The sequence below is a fragment of the Zeus faber genome (assembly GCF_960531495.2).
Source record: "Zeus faber genome assembly, chromosome: 10".
Classification (NCBI taxonomy): Eukaryota; Metazoa; Chordata; class Actinopteri; order Zeiformes; family Zeidae; genus Zeus; species Zeus faber.
Genome location: NC_137199.1, coordinates 3774694 through 3795468, shown reverse-complemented (window position 1 = coordinate 3795468; position 20775 = coordinate 3774694). Strand labels below are relative to the sequence as shown.

Genomic DNA, 20775 nt, shown 5'->3' with positions numbered 1-20775 from the left:
AAAACACTGTCGCTATTATTCCATCCAGCTAGATGAGACTGACATTGCAGATTTGGCCAATTTGCTTGTTTACATCAGATATGAATATGGTGGTGCAGCTCAGGAGGGCCTTCTTTTCTGTACATCACTGGAGACCAGAACTACAGCTGACCACATCCAGCTACTGAACACATTTGTCCAAGAGAATGGACTCTATTGGAAGAGTCTGCATGGGCGGCGCTAGGGCTATGACAGGGCGAGACAGTGGAGAAGCAGCCCGGATTCATGAGGTGGCACCTGAAATGCGATGGACACACAGCAGCATCCAATGCAAGACCCTAGTGGTGAAGAAAATGCCCAAAGAATTTAACTCTTTTGCTTGACTCCGCTGTGAAAACTGTTAACTTCATTAAGGCCCCACTGATGCATTCTCGTCTGTTTATCATGCTCTGCGATGAGCTGGGCAGTGAGCATGTCCAACTCTTGCTTCATACAGACGTAAGGTGGTTATCAAGAGGGAAAGTGCTTTCCAGGCTCTTCGAATTGCACAGAGAGGTCCAGATGTTCTTACAGGACAAAAGTTTTCAAAGACCCTATGTTGCTCAGTCAACTGGCATACTTGTCGGACATATTCTCTCATTTGAACAAACTGAATGCAGGACTCATCAATGTTAAAGGACAAAATCAACGCCTTGCTGGAAAAGATGGACTTGTTTGAAATCAAAGTCAGGGCGGGTGAGTTCTGCCTGACAACGACCTGACCATTGATGATGGGGTCAGGGACAACATAGTTCCGCACCTCGTATCGCAGTTCCACGAATATTTCATACAACATCAAACCTCGGAAATGCCCAAGGATTTCACTGTTTTTGAGCAGGAGAGTTTAATAGAATTGTCGTGTGACGAAACATTGAAGTCAACCTCGATTGACCCAGACACCGCAGGACTGTTCGCAGAGGCAGGCACACCCTTCTTATTATGCCTCGGTAGGTAATCAATACCTACCGACAAGCTGGCCAACTTTGAACATTTTTAGGCAAATTATGAATACAAATAATGTTAAAATGTGTGTGTGGCGGCATTTGGAAAGCCTAATGCAGTGGTACCTCGACTTACGACTGCATCTATTTATGACTAATCCAAGATACGAGTAGCAATAGTCACGAAAATTTGTATCGACCTGCGACCGACTGCTCCAGGATACGACCGTGGAAATTTGCAGTTGGCTCGTCGGCGGCCAGTCAGCCGCCAGTCAGCGGCCTGTCAGCGGGCGACCTACATCGTGTGTGCACGTAGTTCGTGGCTTATCGATAATTTTTTCATATTTACTGTGTTTGTGCTGTGAATTTTGTTTATTTTTACCCTTCATGATTTCATAATATATAGGTGGAAAATTGCTTCGACATATGACTGTTTTAAAATACGACCGTTCTTAAAGGACGAATTACAGTCGTAAGCCGAGGTACCACTATTTTCTGAGGTGGTACGCGGTGTAAAATGTTTGAGAACCACTGATCTAGGCACACTGTGGCTTTTCGAATCCTAGTTCAATACATGTCCTACGTTCAATACAATAAATATATTTTACTAAATTGCATTTTTTTATTATGTCTAATTAAATATTTATAGCCAGTCACAAATAAAGGTCAGTTTCTTTGGAATAAACTTCACATCCTTTTAGTCATCATTATCATTTCTTACAATAAAAAAATGTAAATAATATAAAACTGCGAGTTTGCATTTGACCTTTTAGTTAAGCTAGTCTTTATGTTGCTTTGGTTAGTTATCTACAATTGTTGGCTAAAACAGAAGGAAAACTGTCATTTGAATACATAAACCTCATTCAACAGTCATCATCTGTTTCAAAATAAAAAATAAACGTCCTACATTTAAAAAAATGGGCTTTAAATGGTGGAGTGAATTGGAATTTCAGAATAACATTTATCATTCTAATTATCTATACTGACTTGTATGAGTTTCTTTAATTCGCAAAATTGTGTTTCAGGAAAACAGGAGGCTAGGAGGCTGATACACTCACTGCTTGTCTTACAGGTGAATGATCAGGGAACAGCTAGGTGGAGCGTCTCGTAGGCGATGGGGGTATTTACAGGATGCTACATGATGGAGCAGAAATTTAATAGCTCCCACCCATTCTCTGCCATCGACCTGCTGTCACACCACCACCTCCCCCACTTTGGAGTACCTATAGGACATTCCTTATTCATTTGGCTTTTCAACCTATTAGGTTTGCACTGGATGGGGTCGTAGGACAGAATTTGGTGGACGCCACACTACCGAGTCTACAGAGTGAGTCACCCGTTCCACATCTGCTGTCTGATGTGTTTCGGTCCGGGGTCGCCGCGGTAACCAGCACAGTGAGCCTCGTAATGTTTTCTGTATGATGAACATGTACTCACTGCCTACGTCCAGCCGGGAGTTGCAGGTAGACATTCCGGCTTCGTTGATGGCAGAGAGCGTGTACCAACCAGCGTCCGACTTGGTCACCCTGTCTAGCAACAAGCACTGTCGGCCCGAACCATCCTGGTACAGGCTGGACAGGGAAACGGGGGGTGGGGGGAAATATTCACTCAAAACTCAGGAGTAAACATGGGAGATTCAAATTCTATTCTATTCTATTGACCTGGTAAAAATATCCAGCATATGTGCAGTACATTGCACAGTGTAATATTTATTACACATATTACACATTTATATATTTCAGGCTATGTTTATTTGGCTGCAATTTGCTGTCATGTTTAAGTTTGTATGAGTAGATCTGTCATTGTTACATCATTGTTACATAAACATCTAATGGCAGTTATTTGGGCAGATCGCCATCTTTTTGTGAAATAGTTTGATTCTTAAATCGTATGTTTCCTTTCGTTTTCATTGAAAACGAAAGGAAATTTTAAGCCAAAGTTAGAAATGTTGCTATGAACCGAATGTAAATTAGGTTCCATCAGTTGGGGTAAGGAATATTCTGGAATATAAATGGCAATAAATGGCTCTGTTGCAAGAGGTAGACATGTAGTATTACACATTTTATGCCACTATTGTAGTGTCATGAAATGAACAAAAGAGACATTTCAATGATCAATGATGAAATGTAATGATTGTGGGTACCCTATGTGGGAGCAAAAAATAGCACATGCAGTATTTTTGTAGGCCATGAAGTATTTCTTAATTACTCAAGGTGTAACAGCCTCCAAGAGATCTAAAATAAGCTTCAATGTAGCTTTGAATTTAATAAAATGAAACCGAATAGTCAGTGCTTTATCTTTGACCAGCTGTAAAGGACATTTGGAATATGCTTTTTGACAAAAAACTGGCAAGAGCTTTTAGGAGGATTGAAATAATTTAGGCTCCACTTAACACTATATAACACGACAAGGGATGTCCCAAACTTTAATAATCTTAAGGGGTCTTCTGTCATATACATTGATCAGCCACAAAATTAAAACCACTGTCTGGTGAAGTGAACAACATTGCTTATCTAATTTCAATGGCACGTGTCAATGGGTGGGATATATTATCTCCAAATAGGAGCTTTTCTGTGTGGAGTGTGCATGTTCTCCCCGTGTTCACATGGGATTTCCTCCACCTCACGTCAGTAAGGACCCCTCCCAAAAACATGCACACATCATCGTCTGACCAGCGATGGACACCCATCACCTGGTCCCCGGGCGCGTCCACGTATGCTGCCCACTGCTCCTGGCTGTGGCCCCGGAGGAAGGACAAGCCAGGATGGGTTAAATGCAGAGGCCTCATTTCACCGGCCACCATCCAAAGCACGTGCACGTGCGTGTGTGTGTGTGTGTGTGTGTGTGTGTGTGTGTGTGTGTGTGTGTGTGTGTGTGTGTGTGTGTGTGTGTGTGTGTGTGTGTGTGTGCAAGCATGTGTTGTAGTGTGGTGTGTGACAAATAAAGATTGTTCTGTTCTGTTCTATTAGACAGCAAGTATACAGTCAGTTCTTGAAGTTAATGTGTTGGAAACAGGAAAAATGGGCAAGCATAAGGATCTGAGCGACTTTGACAAGGGCCAAATGGTAATTGCTAGACAACTGGGTAATAGAACCTCCAAAACAGCAGGTCTTGTGAGGTGTTCCTGGTATGCAGTGGTTAGTGCCTACCAAAAGTGTTTCAAGGAAGGACAACCTGTGAACCGGCAAAAGGGTGATGGGCATCAGGTCTCATTGATGCGTGTTGGGAGTCAAGCCCGTATGGTCTGATCCCACAGAGGAGCCACCGCAGCACAAATTGCTGAAAAAGTTAAAGCTGGCTATGATAGAAAGGTGTCAGAACACACAATGCATCGCAACTTGTCCATCGTATCATGTGGATCGGATCCTACATGATGTAGAAGAATATGTGATTCATCAGACCAGGCCACCTTCTTCCATTGCTACATGGTCCAGTTCTGACGTTAAAGTGCCCATTGTAGGCACTTTCAGCGGTACACAGGGGTCATCATGGGCACTCTGACCGGTCAGAGTGCCCATGCAGCATTAACTTTTTAAGCAGTTTCTGGTACAGTAGCTCTTCTGTGGGATGGGACCAGATGGGCTAGACTAGCTGCTCCCCACACGCATTAATGACCCCATGGGTGCCCATGACCCTGTCGCCGGTTCACCAGTTGTCCTTCCTTGGACCACTTTTGGAAGGTACTAACCACTGCATAGCGGGAATACCACAGATGCTCTGACCCAGTCGTCTAGCCATCACAATTTGGCCCTTGTCAAAATCGCTCAGATCCTAACACTTGTCCATTTGTCCTCCTTCCAACACATCAACTTCAAGAACTGACTTCACTTGCTGCCTAATATATCCCACCCCTTGAGAGGTGCCATTGTAACAAGATGAGCAATGTTATTCACTTCATCAGTGTATGTTCATCTGCTCTGTGCACAGCACGCCCACGAAGTACAGGGACACCCACTCAGTCTGGCTCCGAAGTTGTTTGATCGCTTTGCTCGGTATCCGTGTATCATTCGATCATTTTACAGTATATCAGATTTAGAATCCTAAATAAGAAAACCAATAACTGCTGTTTTTCGTTGTTTTGATGCTTCGATTCCATCATTTAACATTTCCGATTTGTTGTTACCATGAAGTTATTCACTTTTTTCCCCCCGCATACGGGACCGTGAAATGTTTTGAGTGTGGGGATGTAGGTGATATGATGTCTGCGCAATCTGCTGAGGCGGACCCACCTCATTCTGTTGGGGTCAAGGCGCAGCATATCTTTGTCTTTCTTCCAGAAGAGCTGAGGTGCAGGGGAGGCGTCCACTTTACACTCAAACCGGACCGTGTCGCCCTCTAGAGCGTGGGAGTTCATCATCTTCTGGACAAACGTCGGCGGGCGCAGAAGCTCCTGGGCTGAAGGGAGGTTAGCACAGCAAGGTCAATGTCGGAAATGCCATCAACAGGAGGAGGATCTCGGAGCATGGAACTTAAACACTGGCAATCTGCTCCAACTCAGACGAACAACAAAGCGAATTACAAAAAAAAAAAAAAAAAAAAAAGGCAAATCCAAAGTGGGGGACCTCGAGGATTAGATTTATTATTATAACGAGTATGTGATGGAGGAAGACCAGGACCGTAACAACCCGGCCAAGAGGAAAAAGGCGGACTTAGCTACCAATACAGATTCTCATTCCGAGAACTGTAGAGGTTAGTGTCTTATATGATATTAACAACAAGCCGGACATGCTTGGTCTGCTCTACCGAGACATTTGCGAGATTAAAGCCAGCCTTGATTTCCTGCACCGCATGGTCGGTGAGATGCAAGACAACGCGGATCTAAAAAACCTCTGAAGCGTCTCACAATGGAGATGGAGGTTGTAAAGAAAGAAAAATAAAATAATGAAAGAGACTATGTTGGCTATCCAATCCAGAAGTATGCAGATAGTATCATCTTTTCCGGGATCCCCGAGAACAACACAGAGACCCCTGAAAAAATGGTCCGCCCTGAAACTCCCCACAGACACCATGAAGCAGGTCACCTCCTACCATGTTCATCAACTGGGACACGTGGGAAACCGTACCCGCTCCATCACTACTAAGTTTGAACACTTCGAGCACAAGGAGCTGATTAAAAGCAAAAGGACGGGAACTGAAAGGAACCATAGGTATGAACAATCAATTCCCCCGGAAGATCAACGACCAACGGAAGGTGTTGTGCCCCATCTTGAAGGAGAACCGGCAGAAGGGTAAACGGGTACTGGTTGTTGATAAACTATAGTTAGACAGTCTGTTATTCCGAGACTCCTCCACCACACCCTGGTTATTCTGATAATTCTGATATGAGAGATGTAGAAATTAGCCTCCTACCCATGTCAGTATTGTAAATATTGCTCACTCTCGTCATCTCACCTTCATAATCCCTCCATCTCTCTACCTCTATGCACTCTCACTGTATGTCTGTCTGTATATGTATGTCTGACTCTGCAATGTTCTATTTTTATCTTTGATCATTTGTCATTTGTTTGAGTAGATGTTTCCAAACAAACGCCCTGCAATACTAGGAAAGTAAAAATGAATGTAAAGGAGAGAAACCTAATCCAATCTACAGGGAATAGATGGGCACAGCAGTGTAGCTATTGCCTTGGATGCACTGTGCGACTGCATGGGAAAACTCAAAATCCAAATCATCCCTTAACTAACCTCAATGACATCCATTAAGTTTGTTAGTTGGAATGGGAGGGGCAAAGGCTCACCAGCTAAACATAGCAAAATCCAAAGTGACCTCACCAGGATGAACCCCAGCTTCTGTCTAGTACAAGAAACTCACCTCACTGCCACCTCAAACTGAAAGCTAAATGTGTCCTACCACAGCAAAAGCCGCCATCTCGTGCATTTCTAAAAATCGCCAGGAGCAGCCAAATAAGTTGAAAAAACCTTTATTGAAGGAAAATTTGATTTTTTCCCAGATTCTTTTTCCTTTGTTTTTTTTTTTTTTTTTTAAATCAACGTATTTTCAAAACCGAGTTTGATTTTTAAATAGTAGAAAAATGTTACACTGTGAAGTTAAATATTTCCATTAGATTACATAGGGAAACGCACTTCACTTACCGAGACGGAGAACACCACTGAACAAAGCCGATCGTTTCCTTTAATGCAACCGTCCAGGTGAAGATCATTCATCCGTATTCCATGTGATATGAAGCCACAATGTGAAACCATTTTGATAGAAATTGTGAAGAAGAACCCTTCGCCTCACGCACCTGCGTCACTTTGTAAACAGATGGTTAAAGTACAGCACGGAGGTGTTTTGGTCTCACTTGTCTGTGAAAACTTTAGTCTCCGTATTGTTATGGACGCAAAGGAGATGGCAGAAGCTGTGAAATCATATTTCAGACCTTGATCTGATCAGGGCGATAGATCCAAGTCAGTCTTAGCAGGGCGTACTGGACTTTCATTTTCCACGACGCTGAAACTGATATTACTCCGGACTTGGAGTAATATTGTATTGTATTGTGCATCCTCTGTAGGCCCACCCGTGGAACAGCGGCTCCATTGTTGTTGTTGTTGTTGTTGTTGAAAAAAGCGCTGAAGCGTAAAATCTCTGGGGGCCCACTCTGGATCCGCGGATAAAAAGTCCCAAAATTGAGCCATAGGAGATCACTAGGAGATTTGATCCATAAAACGGATAAAAATACTAAAATTTGCATAATCAACGAGGAGCGCCTGTGCAGGCAGCCAAAACGGGTGGCGCCATGTCACAATAGCCAACAATTTGCTATTATTATTGGAAATACAAGAAACCGAGAATTAAACTAGCAACACAAAGAAAAGACTGTGGAGGCCTAGCAGCCCCAAACTTCAAATACTACTATTTAGTGAACCATCTTCAATTTATAATGAAATGGTTACAACCAAAGCAACAACTGGGCCATGGATGGCCAGAGACATTGAACAAACAGAATGTCAGGATTCATCAATATCTGATCTCCCATTCCTTACCGAATCTATAATGAACATAATTGCTTTAAAAACATTGCAACGACTCTGTCTGCCTGGTGGAGATTCAACAAACTCAGTTGTCACACTCTCTCCAAACAAATTCACTCTAATCTGGCACAATATAGATTTTCTGGTTAAAAACAGACCAATAATCTTCAGGTCTTGGAAAAGACACGGAATTACTCATCTGGAACACATTTTTGAAAACAATTTGCTTATATCCTTCCCAACCTTAACCCTAAAGGTATAATATCAGTGGTCACAGTTTCCTGTAATTCCTTCAACTGCAACAGTCTCTAAAAGTTAAAATCAAATTAGTGAACAACATCCTACAACCACCTCCGATGATTGAACATATTACTCATATAGGTCATTTAAAAAAAAAAAAAAAAAAAAAAAAAAAAAAAATCTCTTTTCTTGAATATACAAACTTGTATCAAAAACAGATGACACTTTATCTTTACCAACCATGGAATGGGAAAGATATCACTGCAATTTATAGATATAGCAAGGTGTTCAAAAGATGTGAATTCTCCGAGGAGGATTTCCTTGCAGGTTTAGATATCAGAGAAGACAGCAGCTATTCCACCGCCTCTCTGGTCAGCTCTAGTGGTTTGGATGAACTTAAAATTAGGAGATGCTGTCTCAATGAGTGTGACTGAGCCATTTCTATCCAGCCAGGACTCAGTTAATAGAGCGAAATCCAGGGTATGAGTACTTATAAGCTCATTAACTAAAAATGACTTGTTGGTTAGTGACCTTACGTTTAATAGAGACTTTTTTATTGTTCTGGGTGCATGGCTTTGCGGGGTACAGAGAGTTTGAGTCCGAAGCAAATTATTTTGATTCCTGTATGTTACAGGGAAGTTACGTTATTTCGGTCTATGGTTTATAAGTACAGGAATTTGTAGAGCAGACAGTCATTAATGTCAAAGTGGATCGGACTCACCAAACATCAGCAGCGAACAGAAGATTTCAGCATAAGTTCCATGTTTAAGGTGAGGAGGCGTGATCCGTGAAAGTTTGGATGTACTCCATCATGTCTGAAGACGTTTGGACGGTTCAAGAAGGTGCCGAAGTTGTCCACAAACGGTACGTTGAGGGAGCAGCAGTATCCCTTGAGCCATGTGTGTAGCTGAAGGACACGCGTGAATTTTATGTCTCCAAAGCTGGGACACAGGAGCGGGCCGGAGGTGATGAACCAGCGGTCTGACTGTAGAAGACTCTCAATAAGCTTCATAAAGTCTTCTTTAAGTGTCTCCGATTGTTTTTTCCTGAAGCGTTGGTTCCAACGTGGGTAAGAACAGTGGAGGCAGACGGGTTTTGATCCAGCAGCTGTGAGATTCTGGAGTCTATATCCCGGTGGCGTCACTCAAATTAATATTCATGAGCCGACCTCTGAGTGACAAGTTTACTCGATTAACAACTACAGGTGAGTGAGTGGAAAGAGAATCAGTTCAAAGGAAGCTCAGAGACGGTAGGAAATGGACGATGGGGAACATAAGGAAACATTGACATTTCAACTGTAAAACTCACCGATGACATCCAGCCTCATGTTGAAGCGGCTCTCGCCGGCTCGGTTCTTGGCCACACACTCGTACACGCCGGCGTGGTGCACAGTGACAATCTCGATGATGAATGAGTGCATGGCCTTCTCGCACACCAGCATCTTGTGATAGTCATCCGGGCGGATGGCCTTGCCGTCCAGGTACCAGGAGACGTCTGGGGTGGGGAGACCACCCACCTGAGGGGGGGCGGGGAGTGAGATGTTGATACACAAGTGGTCCCATTCCACTCAGTATTGAGGTTGTAGTTCTGGATTTTAATGTCCATGGGAGAAAATACAGATTACCTTAAATACTGGCTAAGAATACACCATTTTTATTAGGGGTGTCATTAAAAAAAATCCATCTAAATGAGCATTCAATTTCAAACTTCAAAATCACAAGCAGGTTCGTGATTTCTCCAACATGACGCAATTCCTTGTGGACAAATAGGGTTAGGGCAGTGATTGACAACCCTGAATTTCAGCTGCATTCTTGGTTGTTCATCCTAGGTATTCTTAATATTATAATTGGGTCTGAACATAAAATTGTCTGCATTTGTGTGTGTGTGTGTGTGTGTGTGGGGTGGGGGGTACCTTGAAGTCAATCCTGCAGAACCGGCCCTCCTCCATCGTCAGGTCTGGGGGTACCTGCAGGAAGCGGGGAGCGTAACACTTCTCCTGGATGGCGGAGCCCTCGTACACCCTCTCATCGGTCCCCGAGTGGTGCTTCCCCCTGAGAGAGAGCAAGCAAGAGAAAACAGTTAAAGTTTGGTATGGGGGTGGGGTCATTCTTCCATAATTATCATGAATTTGAGTGTGCACAAAAGACACACACACACACACACACACACACACACACACACACACACACACACACACACACACACACACACACACACACACACACACACACACACACACACACACACACACACACACACACACACACACACGTTACTCTAAGTTCCCCCATCTCTCGGCCCACGTGTTCTTACTGTGTGAAGCACGGGAGCCAGAAAGCTTGTGTATGTACATAACAGAAGGAAAACTTTGATCAGTTTACGCTAACTCCCTTGTCTGAACAGTGGTGTTACTCTCCCAGCTTTTTGTCCAAACTGACCGTAAGATAACTTAAAACATTTCAAAACAAATATTCACTGGCTGTGTGCATCAATAATATCCATGTGAGCACAATATGCAAGCTGTAAAAGCAAAATTAAAGTTCTATTTTAATTTTGCTATAATTCTAACAAATGCAGCTAGAAGGTAAACTTAGCAGACATGGGATTAGAAACAATATAATGATAGCTGAAGTTACTAACTATGGAAATACATTGAACAAAATAGCTAATATTGTCGATAGAATACATAGTCGATTATATCACCAATAAAACCTACATTCAAATTTACAGTCTGGACAAATTAACCAAATATTGAAAATATCATTTTGGCTGAGCTAAATTGGAACTTTTTTACTACATCAACAATATCCAAACAAAGATGAAGAAACTTTCAAGGGAAGCTTCAAATATTTACCACAGTGACCCAATGCGAAAAAGCATAAATTTTTTATCGTATACTATGTTCTATTTACCACAGCCCTCCTGTGTGCCTTCCCTCTGGGAAATCTGCCTGTAACACAAAAAAACACCACACACACACACACTTCAGTATCTTTTCAGTTATCAATGAACATGTAAAACACCATTTGCTGTAGAAAATGTATTTTATTTTGAACTGATTGTTATATTATATTCATAATATACAACTTTATATGTTTTCTGTCATGTAATGACCAGAAAAGCGGTGTGACAAATGAGACTAGCTTTAGAGACACGTGTCAGTTAGCGTGTGTGTGTTCCAACGCAATATTCCCTTTATCATCGTCATAGGCTGGCTTATTCTGTGTCTGTGTGTATGTGTGTGTGTTTATCCATATCAGTGTCTGTATATGTGTGTTTCAGGGGGAGACACAGAATGGTTGTGGCAAAGGCCTTTGTGAAAAGGACTCTTTCTGGCGGAACAATCGTTCATTTGTGCCTGTGAACACACGTGTGCACAGGCACAAAGGCCAGCTAGACCGAATAAAAATCAGAGTGACAAGCAAGGATTTTTTTTGGTGGTACAGCGAAAACAAAATTACAAAAGTACACCGTCTGCCAGACTTAAAACATTTCGGCTTAGGACCCCACCTGAATTCTAACATGCTAATGTTAAGGGGAGTACTTGTAAACTGTATCTAATCTGACAAATTGTTCATTTAAGAACCATTATACGTGGTTTATGATTTTTTGCGTCTGATACCAGCACAGTATTAAGATGCCAGGACAAGTGCATCTAAATAACCCCCCAAAAAAAACAAATAAGGAAGCTACAGCTGGTAAGACGGAAAGAGTACCTGGTCTGGCTGTGCGTCAAGGTTGTCTTGGTCAACCATGTACGAGGCTGGACCCAACAGCCTTCGGGCCATTCGCTCCTCATAGGACAATTTCTGGAAGATGTAATCAATGGTATTTTTTACAATGAATCCAGATGAAACGCATGTAACGTTGTGTTTCCTGAGTCAACATAATATTATCCATTGCACTTCCTAGTGGCATACACCTGCAATGACAACTCCTCCAGCGGCTCGTAGTGCTACCAAAACATTTTTGTTCTGCATTTGGATAGGAACTTGACTACTGCAAAATTCTATCAAGTCACTCACACGGCCACAGTGGCCCCAAGAAACACCCATACCATTACCCCCAGTTTTGTTCCCCCATTTATTTCCCCTCAACCGCCCATGCCATGGCCTAACCCCTCTTTCCCTTCCTCCTCACAGCGCCCAACCTTAGCGTCCCCTGCTTTAGACCCACAGGGAGCCGCTCGGACATAAGGACAGGTGTGCTGGCGATGCCATCGGCCTGGACACATCCGCAAGGTGGGACAAGTGGTCCCAGCAACAGGTTGTGAGCAAGCCGGCCCCCTCTTTCGGCCCAGAGGGGAGGTATAGTATATAGGTAAGGATACAAGGGGGTACACATCAGGCTCTGTTGGATTCAGGCTGTACACAGACCCTGATCCACCAGCACCTGGTTAGAGCCACTCTAACAGTTGTGTGATGACACCCTGCGCTCAGTTTTTGACCAGGTGATGAAAATTGATGGTCAACTGGTGTCCACTAGTGCAGCTCCCACTCACCCGTACTTCTGCGTACTCCAGAATAAATTGTACAGGGTGAGTCGTGACACTTAAGAGGAGGAAGTTAAGCAAATTCCTTGTGCCAAAAAGCTGGCGGCTCATCATAATCCTACGGCCGGTCAACCATGTCACGACAAGACACTGAACCAGATAATGGCCCATTTCTATTGGTCGGCGATAAGCGCAGACATAGGACCTGGTGCATACCTGCCATCCCAAAAGTGCCATTGCGCTGAAAAAGTAAAACGGCAACAAAAGTACATAAAATCTGCAGTGGGTCACATTTATTTAACTATTGAATTGTAAAAAGAAAAACCTTCAATCACAGTAAGATATTGACTGATTGATTTAACTTCAAACCTTGTAATTGTTGAAATCCAAAAAAAAAACATTAAAAAAATATGCAGTGTTTTAGCAGAAATTTATTATTTTTATAAAAATGTTGCATGCATACATCAACATACAAGGAGCGCCGCTCAGTGTGCTCAGGGACGGCTTAATGCTCATTAAATTAACAAAAGGTTCAAGAAGAGGCTCTGTCCCGACTCTACAGGTTTTCCGGGCTCTGCCAGCAGCGCAAGGCGCACAGCGCACCCGGTCTCTGGGGAGCAGCGTGGAGGTTTGGTTAAAACAATCCCTATAGGCGGGGGGGCAAGAGAGTCACAGAGAAAATGCCCCTATTGCGCATGTTTCGGAGATGTAACATAAAAACACTGTTGTGGTGTGGCGATCAGGGGAATGTGAGTCGCTAACATGCGCATCTTCAGTACCGTTGGAGAGGGAAACAGGTGCGCAAATTGCGCCCCGATCGCTCCCTCGGGGGGCGCGCTAGGCAGCCGCATATCTTGTCTATAGAAAGAGCTGGCTGTTCACCTGCATCCCGGTCCATCTCTGCCATGCAACTAACTACTAAAGGTCTTGACACACACACACACACACACACACACACACACACACACACACACACACACACACACACACACACACACACACACACACACACACACACACACACACACACACACACACACACACACACACACACACACACCTGGCCGCTTCTCCTCCTTGCCTCCTTTGAGCGGAGCTTCTTCTCCAGATCCTGGATCAGGGCATCTTTGGAACCCTGGATGTCTTCATCTGTGGAGCGAGAGGACGAGGGTCGAGGAGCCACAGTCTTCTTCAGGATGGGCTTGGGAAGACTGGAGGGGAGGAGAGTAGTGAAAATGATAGACCCACAGAGAACTCATCATTGTTCAGAATGTGAAAGATGGTGGCATACAGAAGCAGAGTAAAAACAGAAAAGAGGACAAGTTAAAAGATTATCAGTACCAAGGCCACATATCCTGGGAAATCTTCCAGCATCTCCGGAAATTTGTGGTGGCAAGAGTTTATTATTTGCGAGAGACTGCAACTGCAACGATCAACGATTGCAAACACAGAAAGTGTGGGCTACAGTTTGTAGCCTTTAATCAAAATGGTTTTGAACTATAAATCTGAGTTGATTGTGGATATAACCAAGTGTCAGAAATACATGCAACTGAATGGCACTGAACTGCCTATAGCGTTTTTCACTGATGATTGAGGCCTTGAAAGAAAGTTTGTAAGCAATAATTTTTTTGTTAGATTGTGTGTGATGTTGCAACTCACGTGGCAGGTGTCACCTTGTAGCTGGCGGGCAGGGAGACCACGGCGGGGGGCACCCTGTTTTGGTTGTGGGTGGGGAGAGCAGGAAAGGCCTGGCTGGGCTGTGAGAGAGCGGCGGAGGTGGTGGGGGAGTAGGTGGAGATTGGGGAGAGGGAGGCGGAGCCCGGCGGCTGGAAGGGCTGCCTCGCGGTTAGGAGGGGACTGGAGGGCGCCTGCAGCGGGGAGGTGGAGAGCTTGGAGGGCAAGATGGAGCAGAGGTAGGCCACGGGGGCCGATCGGGCATCCGGGTTGGCGGGCAAGCTGGCGCTGCCCAGGCCTGTGGCACTGGGAACACTGGGGAGACTGGGTGTGAGAGTGATGGTGGAGCGCATGGGCGTGCGTGGGAGAGGAGCAGAGAAGGAGGGAGGAGGGGCAGAGGGAGAGACTGAGATGGAGGGAATGGGGCGCAGGGCAGCGATAGAAGAGGAGGGCAGAGGGGCAGTGGAAGCGGGGCCGGAGGTGGGGGAGCTGAGACCCGAGGAGGAGGGAGAGGACTTGCCCGTCCCATTAGCCTGGCTCTGGACCTGGACGCATGTCTGGGACTTGGCTTGGGTGAGGTGCAGAGACTGGAACTGGGACTGCGTCTGCGACACTGATTGGGACAGTGTTTGGTTGCATGAGACGGATTGGCTCTGTCTGGACACCATCCTGGATTGGCCCGTCACCATAGTGTCCTGGCTGATCTGGGCCTGGTTCTGCTGGGCCTCCTGCTGCTGGACGCTGTCATAGCTGGGGGCCTGGAAGGTGGGTTGAGACTGGATGAAGTGCCGTGGCCGTGCATAGTTAAAGCCGCTGTGGGGGAAGGCGCTGGGGGTGAAGGTCGGGAGGTCAGAAAGGTTCATGCTGTCGGCTCCAGACTCTGTCAAGGACTGAGGAAGAGGAGGACAAACAGAATGATTTTGAAGATTTTCCTAAATATTTGAAGTATGATGAAACTGAAGAGGAAAGAAGGAAGTTCGGTGAAAAATATGATGGAAATATATGATGGACTACTTTTCCACAGTGACAGTCTGTTTACCAGACCAAAACCTTCCCATGATGGCGTGTAACTACTCTCTCACGTACGGTGAAACTGAGCCTGCTGGGAGTGAAGAGTTTGGGCGCCGGGGCTTTCTCCTCGTTCTCCTTGACGTCCGTTGACGATGGCGCCGGCGGCAGCGGTGACGGAGGAGGAAGGGTGCAGGTCTCGGCCGGGGCGACCTCCGGTAACATTTGGCTCTCCGAGCTCAGGGCTCTCTCTTCGTCTTCGCTGTGGCTGAATGGCTCCTCTGCAGAGTGGTCGGGAGGAAGAGGCTCTGGAAAACTGGTAGGAAAAGAGGCAGAGACAACAAGACATAAAACATTTATACGTGGACCTGACTCATCAGGCCTTTTCACTGTCTCTTCCGGTTGAAAAAATAACTTAAGTAGAAAAGGTCGAAAAGGTATTGCTATTTTTCTTTTTTAAAACAGCGACTTCTAGTTCAACTTCTCTCAAACTATCTCCCCCCCCCCCCCCCTCATACTCTGGAAGACGTCACATGGCACTAATTTACACAAAGCCAGACAGATCAAATCATCACATTAAAAAGCCACACCCACCCATTGAGCAGAGCTTGCTTTACATGTACTTTCAATTCACACCTGCAATTGGCTAACCAGCAAACTTGACCATCTTGACCATTGTAACTCAAAGGTCTCATGAATATCACTTAGGGGTAGACCAGGGAACCATTATGGGTAAATCTATGGAACTCATAATTACAAATAAACATGTTACCCAATGTTTTACAATGCCGTAATCTAGGCTTGGGCAGATTTACGATTAAATCGTTTATCGGCAATCGATTCCATCGATCACGGTTGACATTGAGACTGAAAAATCAGAGCATTGTAACGGTGTAAGTGGTTAACTGTGTTCTGAAACTGGAGCGGAGAGGGAGAGAGGGGGGGCGGAGGCTCTTCCCCTCTCCACCCAGAGCTGTCGAGTAACCACTGGTGATCCGGTCTCACATCCCGCTCTACAGTCCCGTACAGAGACTTTGAGGGGCAGGTGCTCAAAAAACAGAAAAGGTACATGGACCCCCAGCTGGAGTTCTAGGCCAAGGTGCAAGGTTCATGAGGCGTTGCTATGAAGTTCCTATATATGAATATGCCCAGACAATCTGCTACCTTGATACCCATTAATGTTTAAAAAAAAAAAAAAAAGAAAAAAACAGCATGCCTGATAAAACGGGGCCGGACACCCCCCCCCACCCTGCACATACCTGTCGCTCTATATGCAAATCTTGTGATTAGAATATAGAAATATAATTAAATTTCATAGAGAAAGATTTATTTATTTTGTTTCCTTAGTTTCTTACTTCAATAAAAAACGGAAACCTAACTCAGAGTTTTTTTTTTGTTTTTCCTCCAGACAGTGATACACCTGTGCCTGTGTTTTTATTTAAGATCTATTTATTTACGTTTGTTTTCTACATGTAAACAATTTTTTAACACAACTGTGTGAAGGGATTGTCCTGCTCTGTTTTGCTCCAAAGTAGTTCAAATTAAAAAAAATGAATGTGTGTCTCCACTGTCGGTACAGTGGGGACACCCGTCTACCCGATGCCTTTGGTTGCTTCTGGACTTAATTCAGTAAAAGGTGGATGTTTTTGTGTAAATACTAAATCGTGCACTTCTGGAACGGGGAGAGCGCATTTTCCACATTATGTTCTATGTGTACGGAACCCCACCACGCGCATGCACGCCCCCCTGATAAATTTGTATATTGCAGCACGCAACCCCTTGCATCTGCAATTGGAATTTTGCACCATTGCCCAAGCCTACTGTGATCCAAAGTTTGCAAACATACAAAAGTTAAGCAGCTTGTCAGAGGATCAGAGGGCAGGCATAGGATAGGAAAAGCAGGGTCAGGAAAGCAGGTAAGGGTTTGTTTATTGCTTGGCAAGGACTTATGGCAATGAGACATCAACTATGCTAAAACAGGTTCCCCGACACGCACTGCTTAACATTTTATCATTTACCAAGTTTGGTGGGTATTGTGCCAACTATAGCATTTATGGTCGCTCAGAGATTGAAGAAAGTGTTGTTTTGATAAATTGCACGTCTCCATGGTTGACCATCTCACAGGAATTTGAAGACGAAGTTACAAGTGTATTTAAAACAGAAATGCTAGCATGGCAAATCTGAACACTATTTGATTGGCATCTAACTGGTGTAATGGCACGTAATGTCCACAAGTTTGGCCAGCGTGAGAAGAGAGACAGTACAATGGTGTTTCCATGGTGGACCAGTAAGCTATACGCAACAGTTCAGCAGCCATGGCATCAGTCTGCCCCCTGCCACCCGTCAGCCCACCTAGCTGTCTACTTCCTGAAGAACTCAATCTCTTGTACTAAAAGGGGCCTTAGCTGGTCCTTTCACTTTCTGCTAGGAAAGAATGTTGTTTCCATGGCTACCACGCGACTGGCCGACTATGGTTGGGCCTAACGACAATAGCAGAGTTTCCCCTCTTTCACTCTGTTCACACATCCTCATTTGCACACACGCAGTCTCTCTTTCTTAGGGTTAGATATTGTTGAGAATATTGCCTGTGCCAGGATTCATTTTGTGACTTAAACTCCACAAGTAAAAGCCTAAACCACTTGATTGATGGGCTGTTGAAAAGGTGCGTGCTGAAAAAAAGAAAACATGTGTCTGACTGGATTGGAATTCCAACATATGAAAAAGGTCTTTCTTGTGCCTACAAAAATCCCCCCTCTGGTGGTGTAGTGGATGATGGGATACCAGCAGATACCAGGTTGTTAAAAAAAAAAAAAAAAAAAAAAAAAAAAAAAAGAAAACCAAGAGGCTAACCAGATTAGCATTTGCGGAAATGCCAGGGAGAATTTGGGCTTGAATTCCTATTTTTTTGCCCCGACATATCACATGTCAAGGCAGTACGGCCTTTCTTAGCCCTGATTTGGTGTGATTAAAAAAAAAAAAAAAAAAAACAATATGCGAGCGAGAGAGAGGCCGAAGGGATTGGTAAGGTTGAGTTTGCGTGAGCGTGTTTGTGCGTGCGGTGTAAAGTCGGATTTCTGCGTCTGCGGAGACACGTAAACGTCTCTGCGGACCTACACAGCAAAGGGGGTTATGGGTAACCGTAGGTCGCAAAGGCTTGCAGAGGAGCCAACGCTTACGCCTTCAAAATCGGAACAACGCGACAACTTCCTGCCAGGAGGCGGGTTCGAAACAGAGAAGGTGGTGGGAAGCGGATGAGGTTTTAAAGCGGAATTCTATTTGTCCATATTTCTGAATTCTACAATTTCGCAAACAAAGTTTGGGGGAAAAAAAAAAAAAACAGAGTGACAAAACCGATTTCTTCCACGTTTTCTGTACATCGTGGTGCACTAAACGGGACACCGCCCCCCCAGTGGACATGTTAATGTGACACAAAATCCATACAAGGGTAAAAGCAAAAAGCTAGAAACGTCTCCGAACACCCATGCATGTGCAGCATTGAGTGTGAGACTCGCCCTTGTGTGTGTGTGTATTAGTAGGAGATTGTCTGCGTATGCCAGAGTGTGGTAGTTAAAGTCCGGCGTGTGTTAAGTTAAAGAGGGCGCAGCTATATCGGTCTTGGAATTCCGACATCGGCTGGCAGGTGCAGACATTTCTACTGGCGCCCCAACCCTCACACGCACGCACGCACGCTACTGTCCTATGTCCCTTGCATGACCGTAACAGTGGGGAGGTGGGCAACATTATCAATGACGTGCATTTTTTTAAGGGAATGCATCTGTGGTTTGAAAGTTCAACTCCTTGATGCGTTCATCCTGAAGATCATTTGTGATAGATATTTATGAAAAGAGCTTCATACAAAGAGCGTATGTACTATTGACCCGAAGGCTTCCTCCATTCAGAAAATAACTTAGATTATAATAGATTATATTAATAGATCTTATTTTGCTATTTATGTCCAAACCCCAAGCAACCATTCAGCTCTACATAGATTCATCGAAGACAAAACAAAACAAAATCCCCGAGGCAACTAGCTCAAGTTCATGTTTGCAAAAAATAAATGACCTTTGGAGGCCAAACAAAACGCTGTGTGGACTTCGAACAACTGCTGATGAAGGATGGGGGGCATACCCCCTACTTGCACCTCAAATTATATATGAGCGAATATAGTACCATTTAAGTAGGGCCGGGTGATAAACATATACTTGTATCTTATGTGTTTGAATACAAAAACGCAACGTTTACCTCCAGCCCGTTCATTTAGTTGGTTACGTTGGTCAAGGGTTAATTGTGAAGGACACCGGATGATCTCATCCCCCCCCCATTCTGAGCACTGAGGTACCGCTTAGTGGAATGGCCTCTCTGGCACGCAGCGAGCACAAGCCAACGCACAGAAAATAACAACCGTGTTACACCAAATAATGTCCACACCAATTCAAGCACACTCGCATTTTTTTTTAAAAAGTTTTTCGCAGTTATGAAGGTTTAAAAAAAATATATATATATATAAATAAAATAACACACACACACACACACACACACACACACACACACACACAGTCTGCAGCCAAGTGGGAAGCCACCCCGTAAATAGCCTGACGTAAAATCGCACCCAGGTTTCTTGAGTGGAGTTCAGCTTTTCTTTTCAATGGGAGGTCATGAAAAGCCGTCGACAAGAGAAGGGAAAACGATCTAAACGTTTTTAGATTCACCGTTAAAAAGGTGGATAAAGTCGACGCCCGGCACTTCAGATAAAGTTATGAACAAAAGAATACCATTCAATTTGAATGAACGTCGGCAGCGGAATAACGGACGACCACCGCGTGCTTACCTTTGTAAGGTCTTCTACGCCACAGACCGATTCCCAGACTTGGCCATTGCGCCCGGTGCGGAGCGGCTCCGTCCTCGCACGGAGGAGAATCCGAACTGGCAACCCGGTGCCGCGCGAACAGGTGACGGTGCGCGTGCCCGCCGGGCTGGCTGCGCGCCGTGGCCGCGCAGCGAAGGCCCAGCTGAGCGCCGTCGTCACCGTCAGGGCTCCACGACAGCGGCTCCGGATTATTTTAGCTCGGATTTTTACTGTTTTTAAATCTCGGCGATGTCGGTCTAAAAAGCATCCGAAACACGGCAACCAAAGTACGCAGGGGGCACGGCCGAGGTCTTGTTAGAACCGGGAGGTTTAAGGTGTCTCGTTCGAGGTTGATCAATATCGATGTACATTCGGAGCAAACGTTTGCGGGAAAGCTGCGGTTGGTTTACCGGAAATCGAAAAACGTTGACGCAATTTGAATAGTCTTTGTGACATCATCGTCGTCATCATCCAAAGTTACATAAGTCCAACCGCCGTCTCTCGGAAGTCCTTCGCAGCCAGCGACTTGCGCCCTGTCGACTGCATAAAGTTCACAACCCGTGGTGACGGGCAACCCGAGCCGTAAT

The 20775-nt window shown here is 44.7% G+C and overlaps 1 protein-coding gene across 1 annotated transcript in view; it reads right to left on the bottom strand.

Moving 5' to 3' along the window:
• myot (myotilin) overlaps positions 1-20248 on the bottom strand; it is a 33179-nt gene extending 12931 nt beyond the window's left edge. The window contains exons 1-10 of the mRNA XM_080008636.1: positions 20171-20248; positions 15421-15658; positions 14320-15224; positions 13721-13871; positions 11885-11977; positions 11081-11118; positions 10081-10219; positions 9477-9684; positions 5189-5354; positions 2397-2530 (exon numbers count right to left, since the gene is read on the bottom strand). Of these exons, the coding sequence (XP_079864762.1) occupies positions 2397-2530; positions 5189-5354; positions 9477-9684; positions 10081-10219; positions 11081-11118; positions 11885-11977; positions 13721-13871; positions 14320-15224; positions 15421-15567 (1981 nt within the window). The 5' untranslated portion in view covers positions 15568-15658; positions 20171-20248. The remainder of the gene's footprint in view (positions 1-2396; positions 2531-5188; positions 5355-9476; positions 9685-10080; positions 10220-11080; positions 11119-11884; positions 11978-13720; positions 13872-14319; positions 15225-15420; positions 15659-20170) is intronic.
• Positions 20249-20775: the final 527 nt, after the last annotated feature.